General features: G+C 45.1%; 1 protein-coding gene across 1 annotated transcript in view; it reads left to right on the forward strand.

Moving 5' to 3' along the window:
• ZPLD1 (zona pellucida like domain containing 1) overlaps nucleotides 1-4,894 on the forward strand; it is a 31,185-nt gene extending 26,291 nt beyond the window's left edge. Inside the window, exons 9-10 of the mRNA XM_032804529.1 lie at nucleotides 3,367-3,396; nucleotides 4,719-4,894. Coding sequence (XP_032660420.1) covers nucleotides 3,367-3,396; nucleotides 4,719-4,894 — 206 coding nt within the window. The remainder of the gene's footprint in view (nucleotides 1-3,366; nucleotides 3,397-4,718) is intronic.
• The last annotated feature ends 11,834 nt before the right edge of the window (nucleotides 4,895-16,728 follow it).

Genomic DNA, 16,728 nt, shown 5'->3' on the forward strand with positions numbered 1-16,728 from the left:
CTAGCTAATTTATTTGGGTCTATTGCTATGGCTAGACTAAACTTTCATGTAAAAGTTCTCAGCCAATTGTTTTGGTATATATGCACTCAAAACACCCAATGAAGTCATTGTGGGTTATGTGCATGTGTCTGAGACCACCGTAAACACCTAAACTCAATAGGCTAAATTCTCGTTGGTCATACAGATTCAGCTGCCATTGAAGATAACAGAAAGTGCACCCATTTAACAAAGAAAAAAATGAGCCTGATTAATTTTGCTTAAAATCACAGCTCAAGATGGGAAAGCCACAAAATGGAAAAAAATGTTTAGAAGTTACTGAACACCCACTCTAACACTGACTACTCCTTGCCTGTCTCTTCCACTTCCATCTTAGGGTATGCCTACACTGCAAAAATGATGTGTTCTTAACTAGGGTTAGCTCACTTGATTTAAGTTAGCAGTGAAGACACAGAAACTTAGCTCTTAACTCACTTTAAAAGCTTGAATTAAAGCCTATAGGGCTGCGAACCTGAGTTAAAACCCAAGTGGCTGTGCATTCACTGCTATTTTAACCCAATTTAGATAAGCTGAGTAAAGAATACACCATTTTTTTGCAGTGTAGATGTAACTTTAATGACATTAACTATGACTTGTGTTGGTAATATACTTTTTGCTCAGCTTTCAGCTGTAAATAGAGCCTGAGGCAAACAGTTCAGGTTTTCAATTTAAAGACGGTTGCCCAGATTCTGTTCTCACTTACACTCTGGACAGGTATCAGGTTAATTCAACTGATGTCTGTTCTCCTAGAATTTTAAAGTGTTTCAAATGCATCTTGGAATTTCTGAGAAGCATTTATTTTGTGAATACCTGTGGTAACTAGTAAAGATAAAATATTTTGAGCCAAATTCTGCTGTCAGATGCATGTAAGTAACTGTCATTGGGTCAGTGGTTTCAGTGGAGTCAATCTGGATTGAAACCAATGAAACTGAGAGCAGATTGTGATTCCGTAGAGGGAAACGAATTATTAGGACCTGAGGACTAAATTGTCTCCTTTTGCTATGCTGTGGTAGATGCATGGACATATGCAAGAGGAGAAATTTGCCCATAGAGAATTGAGAATGTATTCAGTTTTTGGTGTGTGCCTGGTTAGAAAAGGGTTTTTTTTTAGTAGAATTGGATGAATAATCCCAAAAAATTCTGCACATATTTGAAGTAGATAGGCATTTACTTCAACCATGCTCATGGCCCTTTGGAGTTCACTTTTCATGAATGTTCACTTAGTTTAAAAATATCTGAGGAAAACTAATTTCAGAGTTGAAAGCATCAGGAAACTGAATTTCAGATTTGCAGTTTTTTGCACCAGACATGATCATTCAATCAAGGAATAAAAACAAGACTGCAGGATTTATCTGAGCAGTCATAAGCAGTACAGCTCATATTTCTAATATTTGGGATCAATCTACAGAGGTTTACAAAAATAAGAAAAATATTAATCAGTTGCCTTTGGATATAGAATATATTCAAGTAAACCACTAAAAGTTCATGGATATTCCATGAGCAGAAGAGGTGGCTAAATTCTTTAAATACATGATTGTTGAAAATTCTTTGCTTAGCTCTAGTTTAGCCATGAATAGATATGAAAAGAGGAAATAGAGGAGACTAAGGGGGGATATGATAGAGGTATATAAAATCATGAGCAGTGTGGAGAAAATGAATAAGGATAAGTTATTTACTTGTTCCCATAATATAAGAACTAGGGGTCACCAAATGAAATTAATGGGCAGCAGGTTTAAAACAAATAAAAGGAAGTTATTCTTCCCACAGCACACAGTCAACTTGTGGAACTCCTTGCCTGGGGAGGTTGTGAAGGCTAGGACTATAAAAGGGTTTAAAAGAGAACTAGATAAATTCATGGAGGTTAAGTCCATTAATGGCTTTTAGCCAGGATGGGTAAAGAATGGTGTCCCTAGCCTCTGTTTGTCAGAGGGTGGAGATGGATGGCAGGAGAGAGATCACTTGATTATTACCTGTTAGGTTCACTCCCTCTGGCGCACCTAACATTGGTCACTCTCGGTAGACAGGATACTGGGCTGGATGGACCTTTGGTCTGACCCAGTATGGCCATTCTTATGTTCTTAAATAATCATTTTGCAATTGTCGTTTATTTCAGAACTGGAATTCAAACATGTTATGGAATATATAGAGGACAATTTTACTTTTATTTCTGGCTTTGAGGTTGCACAGGTAGGAAAGATAGTTGGGTCTATGAAGCACTGGACTATGACTTGGTAGGCCTGGGTTCAGTTCCTGACTGTCATAAGTTTCCAGCATGACTTTGGGCAACTCAATCTACCTTGTGCCTCAGTTCCCCTTTTGTGAAATATAGGGAATGGTACTTCCCTACCTTGAGGCTAACATCTATTAATGATTGTAGGGCTGTCAGGTATTACAGTTATGAGGAGCCATACAGAAACTTAGATAGTCACAAGCAGCAGCAATCCTCTCTCACTCATGTATGTTTTAAGCTATTCTAATACTGTGCTCTTTCACAGAGACCTTGAACTTGTTTGTTTATCTATAATAAGTCATTTTAGACAAAATACATGGTTTTCTCTCTGCGTGCAGAAACAAAATAGTTATTTACTTGTGAAGGCAAAAGTATTAAAAATTAATGGTAGCCATTGTATGTGCTAGTTAAAAATAAGTACAAGTCAAGATCTTGAAATAAATGTACTTTTGAGCTGTGATTGAGGCTTACAGACAGAAAAGCAAAAACAAACAAAGATAAGATATTTAGTTTCAAGACTGACAATGGGGAGTAAGTGAAAATTAGGGAAAAAACGTCAACTCATCCCTAAAAGCTTAAACTCATCCCTCTGTGCTCCTGTCAAGAAAAAAGTATGTGTGGAGGAGGAGAAGTTTTCTAATGATTTGTAGTCACAGATTTCCTTGAAGAAACAAAGATAAAGTACCTCCACCATCACAGAGATCCTTTCCCCTAATACAGCAGATGGTCAGAAGTAGTAGTTCCTGCTGCATTGTCTTGGGTCATATTTTTATGAAATGGGACATAAGAGAATTAGCAACAGGTTAAGATAACTGGACCTTGAATAAAGAATTTATTTATTTATTTATTTATTGCAGAGTAATGAGTGGTGCATAAGACCAATATCCTCAGAGTAAAAATTAGGAAACTTCCTATAGTGAATGTTCTTAGCCTAACTTGATCAGAGACATTGATTATGACAAGCCACCATTGCCAACACAGTTGCTGAGTTTTAAGATAGTCCTCACTTTATTTTTATCTGGTTGTAGTGGGAGTGCAGAGGGGATGCAGATACTGATGACTCTAAAATATAACAGCTCCATTTTTATATTTTTATACAGATGAGACACCAACCAACAATTCGCAGCTAGGTAAGTTAATCAGAATAAGAAAAACACAGAAGGGGTATTCCAGGAATGCTACACTAATGAGTAGGTAAACCATTTGGATTCAGCTATATGTGTTGAAGTTTTCCTTATTACCATTAATTTAACATGAGAAAATATGAATGTGTTCTAAAGAAAGCAATTGGTAAATCTGGAATGCTCAGTTAAATTCATATGCCCAACAGTTTAGCAAATTCCAATCTCTACTGTGGAACTGAAATTACAAATCAAATGCAACCCTATTTATGCTGCTATGGCACATTAGGAAACAGTGCAACTACGAGAAGCAAAATGACAGGTTTAAGCAATAAAGTCATTTCCTGCAACAGATGAATTGAACCACAAAATGGTCGTTATAGTGCAGCCTAGCCTGGCTGACTTCACAGCTCAAAAAGGTAAAAGAATCTTGTTTCAGCTCCTGTAGTCCCTGACCTTTGGCCTGGATATAACCATAGGAACCACACAAATGGTCTGTAGTAAGGCAGATGGGAATGGGCAACAGGAGATGGATCACTTTATGATTACCTGTTCTCTTCATTCTCTCTGGGGCACCTGGCATTGTCACTGTCAGAAGACAGGATACTGGGCTAGATGGACCTTTGGTCTGACCCAGTATGGATGTTCTCATGTTACAGAGCCCAGTGCTTCTGCTCTGGTGGTTGAGGAAGTAGGCTGTATAGAAAAATAATGGGGTAGTATAGGGTAGAGGAGGTCTTCAGATTGTCAGAGTGCTCCTCCCTCTGATCACCTGGAATTCTTTTGTGTGGAGAAATAAATCTGTAGTGTGTTCCTGGTTTCTCTGTTGCTATTGTCTGGCTTATCACTCTTTGTCAATATTTACTAGGGAACCATGTAAAAAAAAATCAGCTGCTATCCCTCCTGAAGCCTAAAGCAACTGGGAGAGAACCCCTCCCCTCCCCCAGTTCTCCCTTCCTCCAACACATTTGAAGGGTGGGGACTGCAGAACCATGTTAAGGGTCCTCCTCCATAATAAAATCATGTATAACAGAAACCTGGCATTAAAAAGAAAGATTTAGTGTTCCTGTCAGCTGACATCCTGCACACCTGAGTATGGAGTTCAGGTCAGCTTATGCATTAAATATTGTCATCTTGTCTTTGTGAGTATGTGTGTGAAGGAGCTATGCACCTACAGCCACTCTCTAAATACATTAGATAGACTTAATGTGAAGTTCAGTATAAACCTGTTAACTGTAATTTTTGTATATAAAGGCATTGTGGCAGGAAGACACAGCTCTGCAGAGAGAGATTCTGATGAGACCTTTCTGTACCTTTTTTTTCTCTTGCAGCTCATCTAAATGGATCTCCTTTCCAGCTGAACTCAGTCACCACTGCACTGATTTCAGGAATAGTCATTCTAGGGATTATGAGCATTTTCTTTTTTGTATGTTCCCTCACCATCCTGCGCAGGAAATGGCCCAGCAGCTCAGTTTTGGGTGGTGTACGAAACCCAGTTTTCAACTAAAAGGAACAATTAATTTGCACTTTTTTCGGGGGTGGGGGATTGCCTTCATTGTCCATGAAATATACTTTGTTATAAATTTACCAAGGCATCATTCTGCCTCTATCAAAGTTCAGCTAGTCTTATTTGTAGTGTTATAGACTTTATTGTATAGCTAAACAGTCATAGTGATGGCAAGACTCCTGCGTAATTCCTCTCATTTGTGTTTGTGATCAGACTATTGAACTTTTTGCCTGTGGGTGTACTGACAATAAAATTGGTGTCCTGCTTCCAACTGGGGTCTTAAAATTTAAAGATGCTTAGGATAAAACACCTTTAAATACACCATTATTAAACCAGGCCTGGGCAACCTGCCACATTCACGTTTAACCACTGCTTTTGATAAAGACTGCCTGTACTTTTACCTTTTCTCTGTATTTACCCACTTTATTGTGGGAGCATATCCAGCAAATTATTGTAGCTCAGAACCTACATTTTTATTTTCTATCTGGACTAAAAATAACTGCAGAAAGAATCAAAATAAGTGGACAGTGATTATCATTCATGTGGAAATGGGATCATATGATACAGTGGGCAGAAGTCTGCTCTGTCTTCTAATTCCATTGAATTCAGTGGGATTGCACACAGTTTAAGTTGAGTCAAAATTTGGCATAGTATCTGTCTGTCAAATTGTTTAGTGCTGAAAATTCAAAGCTGTTCCTAGGGCACAATCCTGGCGTTCACTGAGACAAAAAACTCTCACAGGGAAGTCTTTTACAACTTTAATGGGAGCTTGCCTGCCTCATCAGTTGTTCAATTTTTGCTAAGCCTAGATGCAGTCAGCACTGCTATTGCCTTGAGTTAAACTCTGCTCTCATGGACATGCTAGGGTGAAAATAATTTCTTCCTTTTTTTCTAAAACCCCTCCCACCCCTGAACAACAACAACAAAAAACCCAACACTTGTCCAGACAAAAGGATGATTTAGGGCCAAATTCTGCAGTTTGAGCAAAAACCCCATGGAAGTAATTTGAAAGGACCAATTCTGTCACATCAGTTGCACAGTTCAAAAAATAAGGTGGTCCTTCTACACAGAACTTTCCACAGAGTGATGCTTCCCTTTGGCTGTTTTCCCTATGAACTAGACTTCCTCCATGTTTGGGGGAAAGCCTTGCAAGAACAGGCCATGTGCCTTACCAGACTCTCAGCTCCAGCTAATCTGATAAACCTCAGATCATCTGAATTAAGTGTGAATGATCATGTGTCTCTTTCAGTAGGTGTTTATGAGTAGAAATTTAGGTACAGCTATCCAAGAATCTGGAAGAGGATATTGGTACTGATAACAAGTGAGGCAGTGGTAGATACAGTATATATATTAATTTGATTGCTGAACAGTTAGGATTTGGGTCTAAGCTCAGTAAGTAAATTCTTAACTTCATTGACCATGTACTGTACATATTGGCTCAGCAGCACCTCATTGTTATTTATCACTTTTTCCCATGTTAATGATGTGTCTGCTTTCTACAATGTGACACAAGTGATTAATGTTCAGAGATCTCTGAATCTCAAGACTAAATGCAAATACAGACATGTCATATCACCCTTCTCTGATCTAGACAATGCTGTATAAAGGCCTGTTCAGAAATTATCCAGCCTGTTGTAGTGTAGGATCTTTAATAACAACACTGTGCAAGTTTTCCTCCAGTCTTAATACCTCAGAAACAATGTTTTGCACTTCAGGGGTTAGGTCTGATGACATGTAAAACATGATTGTTTAATAAAATAAACTGAAAAATATCAGAAGAAATTTGTCTGAATGTATTTCTTAAAGGCAACACATAGGAGAGGGCATGGGGGTTGTCAAGTGCCCCCCCCCCCCGATTAGCCTGTTGGGAGTGGGGAGGGAGAGGGGCTCTGTCCTCTCCCTGCTCCTCCCCCCTGGCATGCTCTGCCCCTGTCCCCAGCAGCCAAGCCTGGGCAGGGAGAGGGCCACTACTGCCTCCCAGCCAGGTTCTCTCAGGCAAAAACGGATTCGGCCCATTCCCTGCCCGGCTGCCACGGAGAGCGGACAAATGTGAAGGGAGGAGGCACAGGAAGAGACGTCTGGAACCCCTCCTGCAGGTAATGTGGACAGGGAGAGCGTAGTGGCCTGGGATGTGCACAGGGCAGTGAGGTCACTGGACAGAGGAGGCATATGAGCGGTCACATGTCCTCCCCTTTAGATTGTTCCCCCCCAGTTTGGGGAGGTACCAGTCATTTATGGTTATTGTCTTGATTCTGTTTCAAATTAAAATACTTCATCCTACAGAGGTGAAAATTGGGATCACATGTTTAATATAAGTAAATTTCTTGTATTGTGACTAGAGCTGGGTGAATTTTTTTTTTTTGGTTGAATAGTTTATTTGCCTAAAAATGCAAACTGTTCATGAATTCTGGTCAATTCAGCTAATATTTTCTGCTGAAAAGTGTGTGTGTGTGTGTGGGAGGGGAAATGCAAAAAAGTCAAAATGTTCATTTTGATATATTAAAAATGAAATATTTTGACCTTTTGTTTTAAAATTTAGCTAGATTTAGTTAAAGAAAAGTGGTAAAAAACCACTGCAGAGTGAAACATTGAGTTTTGGGCAGAATTAAATGTTTTGTTCAACCCCAAAACAAATTTTTGTGATTTGTTTTTGTTTTAGAAAGAAAAAGAGAGAGTGTCTCAGGGAAACTTGAAATTATTTTTTTTCAGATACACCTCTACCTTGATATAATGCTGTTCTGGAGAGCCAAAAAATCTTATTGCGTTATAGGTGAAACCATGTTATATCGAACTTGTTTGATCCACTGGAATGCACAGCCCTGCCCCCCCCCCCCCTCAGAGCGCTGCTTTACCGTGTTATATCTGAATTCGTGTTATATCGGGTCGCGTTATATCGAGGTAGAGGTGTATTTTGGTTTGGTCACTAAATCAAAAAATCGTTTTACTGGCTGAGCTCTTACTATGACAATCTAAAGAAACATCATATAGTCATACTGAATCTAAGGGGAGTAGGGAGAAACTGGAGATTTGCATCTGGAAATGAGTGAGATTCAGATTTAAAGGCCTATGATTCTTTTTTTTTAAGGCTAAAAGATTTTTTTTTTAAAGGCTAAAAGAAACCACTTAATCAGTCTTCCTATATAACCTAGGCCAGGGGTGGGCAAACTTTTTGGCCTGAGGGCCACATCGGGGTTCCGAAACTGTCCCGTATCTGCACCCTCGTACTTCTCACCCCCTGACTGCCCCCCTCAGAACCTCTTTCCCATCCAACCCCCCGCCCCCATTCCTTGTCCCCTGACCGCCACCTCCCAGGACACCCCACCCCTGACCACCCTCCTCACCCCCCAGGACTGCACTCCCTATCCAACCTCCTTGCTCCCTGTCTCCTCTGTCTCGACCCCTCTCCACACCCTCGTCCCCTGACAGACCCCAGGGGACCCCCAGGCCTATCCAACCCCCCCATCCCCCATTCCCCATCCCCTGACTGCATCCCCCCAAACCTTCGCCCCATCCAACAGCCCCTGCTCCCTGTCCCCTGACTGCCCCCCCAAACCTTCGCCCCATCCAACAGCCCCTGCTCCCTGTCCCCTGACTGCCCCCCCAAACCTTCGCCCCATCCAACAGCCCCTGCTCCCTGTCCCCTGACTGCCCCCTGGGACCCTCTGCCTCTTATCCAATACCCCCACCCTTTTACCATGACGCTTAGAGCAGCAGAGCTGGCAGTTGCAGAGCTGGAGGCATGGAGAGCTGAGGCTGCGGGGGAGAGGGGACAGCAGCCGAGGGGCTGGGGGCTAGTCTCCCCAGCCGGGAGCTCAAAGGTCAGTCAGGACAGTCCCGCAGGCCGTAGTTTGCCCACCTCTGACCTAGTCCATAAGACTTCCATGAATTAATTCCTGCCTCAAATATAATAGTTGGGATTGAAGAAAAACATCTCTTCTAGAAAACATCCAGTCTTCATTTAAAGATTTGCAGTGATGGAGAATCCACCACACCCACTGGTAAATTTTTCCAATGGTTAATTACTCTCACTGTGGAAAAAATTGTACCTTTTTTCTAGTCTGAATTTGTTTTGTTTCAGTTTTCCGCCACTGAATCACGTTATACCTTTGTCTGGTAGACTGAAGAGCTCTCTATTATCAGATTTCTGTTCTCCATGTAGATTTTTATAGATTGTGATCAAGTCACCCTTTAATCTTTTCTCTTTGATAAACTAAATAGATTGAGCTTCTTGAGTGTTTCACTATAAGGCATATTTTCCAGTCCTTTAAGCCTTCTCTTATGATTCGGGTAACACCACTGAAAAACAGTAGTTGTTGTTATTGGTGGGGGAAAAAAATTCAGAGCATAACCCATGATCAGTTCAATACATTTGTTATATCTTTGAGTCCATCTCAACTCTTGAAGGGGACAGTACCGTAAGGGAATTGTTGTAAACAGAGATCAATTATAATACACCAGACCCTCGCTAGAATGTGCATCTACGTAGCGCAAATTCGCATATAACATGGTCGCAGCCATGGATCCCAAATGTAATTACTTTCATTGCAATTCATTTTAACACAGTCCCTGCTATAACGTGGTCCCTGCATTAACGTGATACTTCTCATGGATCCCAAGTCCCACGTTCCAGTGAGGGTCCGGTGTAGTTAACAAGGAGCCACACACTGGTATTGTGCTGCTGCTATAGTACAACAAAGTTACATGTAAAAAGTATTCGGCTTAGTAGATAAGTTAGTTAAAATTTCCAGCATCAGTTTTAACCCCTCCCCGCCAAAAAAACTATTGCCCCATGTTGTATGTTCTGCTATGTGAGTGAAAATGCATTATGTTCTAACGACTGCACCATGCATGTCAATGGGGAAATGATCAAGTCCCTACTGAATAAGGTACCAGACTGGGAGTCAAATCTGGGTTCTGTTATTGAAGATCCTATTGATGGGCAAAGCTCTTAACAGCTTTGTGCCTCAGTTTCCTGATCAGTCAAATGGGATAATATCTACCCCCTTTTTCTTCGAGTGCTGTCCCTGTGGGTGCTCCACTGTAGGTGATGGGTGTGTCCCGGCACCGTTGATCGGAGATTTTCGGTAGCAGTGCCTGGTCGGGACGCACACACTCAGTTGGTATCTCCCATCTCGTTGGAATCTTCCCGAGCGCCTGCATCCCGCACCCTCCTCAGTTCCTTCTCAACCATCCTCAGCAGAAAACGGGACTCGAAGCAGTGCTGATCCTCTTCCCTGGCATTTGAATGAAACAATTACATAGAAATAGTTAGTAATATCCTAGTTGTTTCCTTTCCTTTAGAATAGTTACTTAGCTTTAAAAAAAAATTTCCTCAGGTTTGTCTCCCACTGAGACTCTCTCCCCCTGGCATTACTGGTGCAATAATGTCAGGGGCTTCAGGATTCAAGGAATGTGCTTCCTGTCAGGACTTTATGCCAATGTCCAATGCGCACTCGCTCTGTGTGAAGTGCCTTGGTGAGACACAGGTCCCTGCCAAGTGTGTCCACTGCACGTGCCTCAAAACCAGGGCTTGTCCTGACAGGAACCTGCCGCAGAAACTGCTTTTCATGCAGAAGCCCTGCAGCCGCCTCTGGAGACGGGCAATGGCAAACCCGCTCCCTCACGCTCCCCAGCCAGGTCTGAACGACTGGGAGCATGGCTTCACCCTCTCTGGAGCAGAAGCAAGAAGCTCTGCAGCTGCCTATGGAGCAGGCCAGTAAACCCGCTCCCTCACGCTCCCCTGCCAAAGCAGAACTGACCGGGACCATGGCTTCACCCTCTTTGGAGCAGAGGCAAGAAGCATTGCAGCTGCCTACGGAGCAGGGCTGTAAACCCGCTCCCTCACGCTCCCCTGCCAGGTCAGAACCGACCGGGAGCCCGGCTTCACCCTCTCAAGTGAAGAGGCAGACATCCCTAATGTCTCCTCTCAGAGACACTCAAGAGGGTAATTGATCTCCTGCAAAGTCTTTACCCTTGGTGCTGTCAGCGCCGAGAGCAGGCAACTCTGACCGACCCTGCACTTTACAAGCAACTCTCATGGGGCTCTAAAGCAGGGACCCAACTTCCCACAGCGGGAAGCTTTTCTCGGCACCAGTTTCCCTGGCACTGACAATGGACCCACGAGCTCCACCTCCGGCACCGATCCTGCCTGCTATCCCCAGCAGATTCAGACCCTCTGCGAGGCTCTCACAAACAGCTCTCAGCTCCTGCCAAAGTGAAACTAAAATCACTCCGGGCTGCTGCTCAGACTTCATGCTCTGCAGCACACCAGCCTACGGAGCAGCAACAATTTCTGCATCAGCAGGATATCTCTGTAGCCCCTAGGCTTGACTCTCAGCTCCGGGACAGGGAGCACTCATTGTTTGAACAGCAGCTCTCCCCACGTGACCTGGATACTTTCACTGATAGTGAGAATGGCACACAGCAGCAGGCAGGGTTCTCCTTGCCTGAGTCTTCCCCCCACACCAGAGCCATATATACCCCAAGACATGGGGCATCATCAGAATCAGCCTCAGTTTCTCTACTTTGTCCCCCAGTGGCCGGAACCTATTTTTTTTTCCCTACTCGATTGCCTGGCCACAGTGGTACCTGTGGTCGGCTCCTGCCACTGCTTCTCCTTGTGCCTCTTCTACCAGATCGCAAGCTCATCCTATGCCTATATCCCCAGCTCTATCAACTTCTAGAGCTCCTGAACCCCCTCCTGAAGATGTGGGCTATGATCCCTTCCCTGTTTTACTGGCTCCTGCCTCACCATCAGCCACAGAAGTCGCCCTTATGCCTCCACCTCCACAAAGTATGGACGGCTTTATGCAATTCCACGAACTCAGGACATCCCTTTGGAGGAAGTCCAGGAGACACAACATAGGCTTCTCAAAATCCTCCAACCCTCTGCACCTTCAAAGATAGCACTACCCATAGAAAAAGCTCTCCTAGAACCAGCTGGTACTGTCTTGCAGACCCCGCCTCCATTCACCAACATGCAAGCTCAACATAAATACTACATGCCTGTGAGGGACATTGATTTCTTATTTTCCCACCCACAACCCAATTCTATTGTGGTTGATGGAGCAACACACAGAACAAAACAGCCACGCTACTGGCCCACTCTGCAGGACAAGGACCTCAAACATCTTGACCTCCTGGACCGCAAGATTTATACTCTTCTACTTTGCAATTTAGAATTGCAAATTTATTGTACCCTCCTTGCAAGCTATGACCATGACAACTACAACAAGCTCTTTGATTTGCCTCCCATATACCGAAGGACAGGAGAGCAGACTTCCAGTTAGTCCTCATCGAAGGCCAATTGGTGTCTAGCATGGCACTATAAGCATCCCTGGACGTGTCTGATCCAGCAGCCCGCACCACTGCAGGGGTGATGTGCTGGTCTTCTTGGCTCTCAGCATCCATTTGCAGTCCAAAGTAGAGAGAACCTCTTTTCCCACAACAAACAAACCTAAACAAACCAACCCAATATGAAATCTTTCACACTATGAAAGACTCTAGAGCCACTTTCTGCACATTGGGCACTTACCCATCCCTCCCCAGGAGACAAGGGTATCAACCTTACCAAATGCCCAGCGCAGAACAATATCACCAACCCCAGTCTACACCGTATGACACTGGTAAAAACCGCAACAGACCTCTTAGATGCAGGCAAACCCAGGCACAACCAACTACTTCCCACCATTGGGTAACAAACAATTTTTGAAGTGCTTGTCGGGGGTACATGCAACCACCCCTTGACTCCACCGCCTTTTTGCCCATTTGGCTACTGCCTCCAGACTTTCCACCATGTCTGGCAACAGATCACGCAGGACCGTTGGGTCCTGGAAATAGCTCTATCAGGTTACTCCATCCCTTTCCTATTTTCCCGGCCTAGCCTTTCTCCTTCTCTGTCCCTCTTAGGGACCCCTCTCACGAGCACCTTCTCTGCGTGGAGGTGGCTCATCTTCTCCACCTAGATGCAGTCGAACATGTGCTGATGCAACATTGGGGAAAAGGATTCTACTCCTAAAAGAAAGGCGGGGGTGGAGACCTTCATTGGATCTATGCCAACTGAACATGCTTGTACAGGTGCAAAAATTCAAGATGGTCACATTGGGCACAATAATACCCACACTACATGAGGGGACTGGTTCACAGGTCTCGCCCTACAAATGCCTATTTCCATATATACATTCATCCAACCCAGCAGACATAGTTTTCTGCATAACACTGACTCTGCCACCAAACATATTGGCCTCCCTTCATTGGTAGACAAGACCAGAGAACCTATGTACGGACGTTCCCTTCCATCCACACTCCCCAGTACTCATGTCAACCATGGTCACTTCTCAGATTGCGGAGCGCACTTAGGCAACCACAAGGCATGGGGCCGCTGGTCCCTATTAGAAACGCGTCCACACATCAATCTCCTAGAACTCCGAGCTGTCAGGCAGGGAGGAGCACAATCTCACACCCTATGCACAATGGCCATTAAACTATGGAATTGGTGCATACATCATCCCATAAAAGTCACCGCTTCCTACCTGCCCACGTGTCACAACACTACTGCCGACACACTCAGCAGACAGTTCTCCAAGAAACACGAATGGGAATTACATCCATCAACACCGCAACAGTTGTCCTCCCACTGGGGGACTCCGTTGATAGACCTGTTTGCCACTCCTCAAACTGCAAATGCCATCTATTTTGCTCCAGAACAGGACTCGGAAACGCACCTCATTCCTTGGAACAACTCCTTCATGTACGCTTTTCAACTGATTCCACTCATACACAGGGTTCTACGCAACATCACGGAGGACAAGGCCCAGGTCATACTTATTGCCTCAGCTTGGCCCAGGCAAACATGGTATCCTTACCTGCTATGCATGTCCATCCATCCTCCCCGTACTTTCCCCAACAGATCACATCTCCTCTCCCAGAACAGTGGTTGGCTTCTTCATCCGCAGTTCTGGAAACTCAGTCTGACGGTGTTGTTCCTTCATGGTTTCAATCCCATGAATTAGCCTGCTCAGAACAAGTCCGACATGTCCTCCTGCACAGTAGAAGGGACTCCACTCCTAAGACTTACCTGCAAAAGTGGAAATGCTTCTCCATCTGGTGCTTCCACAGATGCAACCCTCCCTGACATCTTAGACCGTCTTTTCAAACTAAAACAGGACACATTTTCACTCAGTTTTATCACAGTACGTCTCGCGGCCCTTACCGCCTTCCATGACACTCTGGACGGCTATTCACTTTCACACGGCCCACCGTGAAATGCTTCCTCATGGGCCTTGTAAGCCGATTGTACTGGGCTACGTCCCCCTCAGGTGCAGCGGGGAGCCAGGGCACCTCTTTACCTCTACAGCAGTCTGTGACGTCGGACCGCCTTGACAGGGTCGTGGGACAAGAGAGTCCGTTAACAGGGGCAAGCCCGGAGCACAGCGTCTAAGCCCGGCCTGTAGGCAGGGTGAGCAGCAAACAGTTCAGGCTCAGCTCCTACTGTCAGGGGCTGAGCAAATACAGTCTATGAGCCCTGGCCTTTGGGCAGGGCGGGGCAACAAACAGTTCAGGCTCAGCTCCTGCTGTCAGGGGCTGAGCAAACACAGGCTATGCAGAAGGCCTCCTCAGGCCAGAGAGAGAGAGGGAAATCTGCCACCCTTGGACGGGTGGCAGGGGGGACACAGGGCCTCCCACTCCACTGCGTCCCAGCCCGGGGCCCAAGCAGCGGCAAGGGTTCTCTGCTGTCAGTGGGGAATCCAGGCCGCAACACACTGACATGGGTTCACAGTCCCCTGAAGCCAGACTGGGGTCGGCTACCCCCGGGCTACTTCCAGTTTCCCCCTCTTCCGGTACCTGTTCTCCGCTGGCATAGCTCGGCGGCTCCCAAACCATGGGTTCTTCTGGATCCTGGGAGGCAGGATACTCCTGCAGCTCCTCGGGATAGCGAGCGCCGGGCAGGTCAGTCTGGGGTTCCTCTGGATAGTGGGCCCACGGCAGGTTCGGCTCCGGGTCCTCCGGATACCGGGCCCGAGGCAGGTCCGGCCAGCGCTTCTCCGGGTAGTGCGCACGGGGCAGGCTGGGCCCAGCAGGAGCTCGGGCCTCCGTGTCTGTCCTCTTCGGTGGCCGGCATCCAACTGAGCTCTGGGGCCGGGCTTTTATACTTCCTGTCCCATCCCCTGACTTCTGGGGGGGGGAGGGGGGAACAGGCGGCAGTGGCTCCGCCCACTGAGGCGCCTGCTCTGGCTCATCCCCCTCAGGTGCGGCGGGGAGCCAGGGCACCTCTTTACAGGCCTGCAAAACCTCTACCCTGAGATTCATTCACTAGTAGCCTCCTGGAGTCTCAACCTAGTTCTCTGCGCTCTTATGAAACCTCTTTTCAAGCCCCTGGCCACTTCATCCCTGCTCCACATGTCCAGGAAAATGGCTTTCTTGGTTGCCATAATGTCAACAAGAAGGGTTGGTGAAATAAGTGCCCTGATGGCCTACCCTCCCTACACCATTTTCTCTAAACACAAACTTACCATACAAACCCGCCCCAAATTCCTCTCCATGGTGGTGTCTACCTTCCACCTTAACCATTCAATACACTTATGTGTATTCCATCCCAACCCTCACATGACTCCACAGGAAGCTACATCACATACTCTCGATGTCCGACGGGCTCGTGCTTTCTATCCTGACAGAATTAAACCATTTTGTGAATCTCCTAGGCTTTTGTTTCTACTATCAAGAGATCAAAGGGTGATTCTATCTCTAAGCAAAGACTCTTCAAGTGGATCTCCACCTGCATCAGATCTTGCTATCAGACCCAGAATATTCAACCACCAGAGAGTGTTAGGACTCATTTTACCAGAGCAATGTCAACATCCATTGCCTTCCTCCACAGGGTACCTGTTACAGATGTATGCAAGGTGGCAATGTGGACATTTGACCACACATTTGCCAAACATTATGTTATTACATGGGATACTACAGCAGACACCATAGTCGACTATATGGCACTTTCTACCTTTGTTCCTCACACAACTCCAAAATCCCACCAACCATAGGGGTACTGCTTTACATTCACCTACAGTGGAGCACCCACAGGGACAGCACTCAAAGAAGAAGAGAAAGTTACTTACCTTGCAGTAACTGAGGTTCTTTGAGATGTGTGTCCCTATGGGTGCTCCACTCCCCACCCTCCTCCCCTCTATTTTGGAGTATTAGTATGATTCTTCAAGGTAGAGGAGGAACTGGGGAGGATGCAGGACGCACGCGCTCAGGAAGATTCCAACGAGACTGGAGATACCAACTGAGTGCGTGCATCCCAACCAGGCACTGCTACCTAAAATCTCCGATCAATGGTGCCGGGACGCACCGTTACCTACAGGAGCACCCACAGGGACACACATCTCGAAGAACCTCAGTTATTGCAAGGTGAGTAACTTTCTAATTTGTAAAGCACTTGGCAATCTACAGGTGACAAGTGATATATAACAATGCAAAACTATTATTGTAATGTATTGATCTGGCATTGGATGTATGTTTGTTAATTTTGCATACAGTAGAGTGGGAGTACACTTGTCCATTGGAGATAAAAATAACCAGAAGAGGTAAGTCTTATTAATGCACATTTTGTTGATCGCATCCTTCTGTACTAATGCTACACATAGCTTATGGAAGCAATGTCCTTAAAATATGTATGACCTTTATGCATGTAATGTCATGAGAGCACTAAGCAGTGGTATAAATACCCTTAGTGGAAATACATCAGATTTGTACAGCATGGTACACAATAACACAAATCCTGTACAGCAAGCCTTTAAAGTTAGTTTCTATAAGATTTGCCATTATTCCGAGTA

The sequence above is a fragment of the Chelonoidis abingdonii genome, chromosome 1 (genome assembly GCF_003597395.2).
Source record: "Chelonoidis abingdonii isolate Lonesome George chromosome 1, CheloAbing_2.0, whole genome shotgun sequence".
Classification (NCBI taxonomy): Eukaryota; Metazoa; Chordata; order Testudines; family Testudinidae; genus Chelonoidis; species Chelonoidis abingdonii.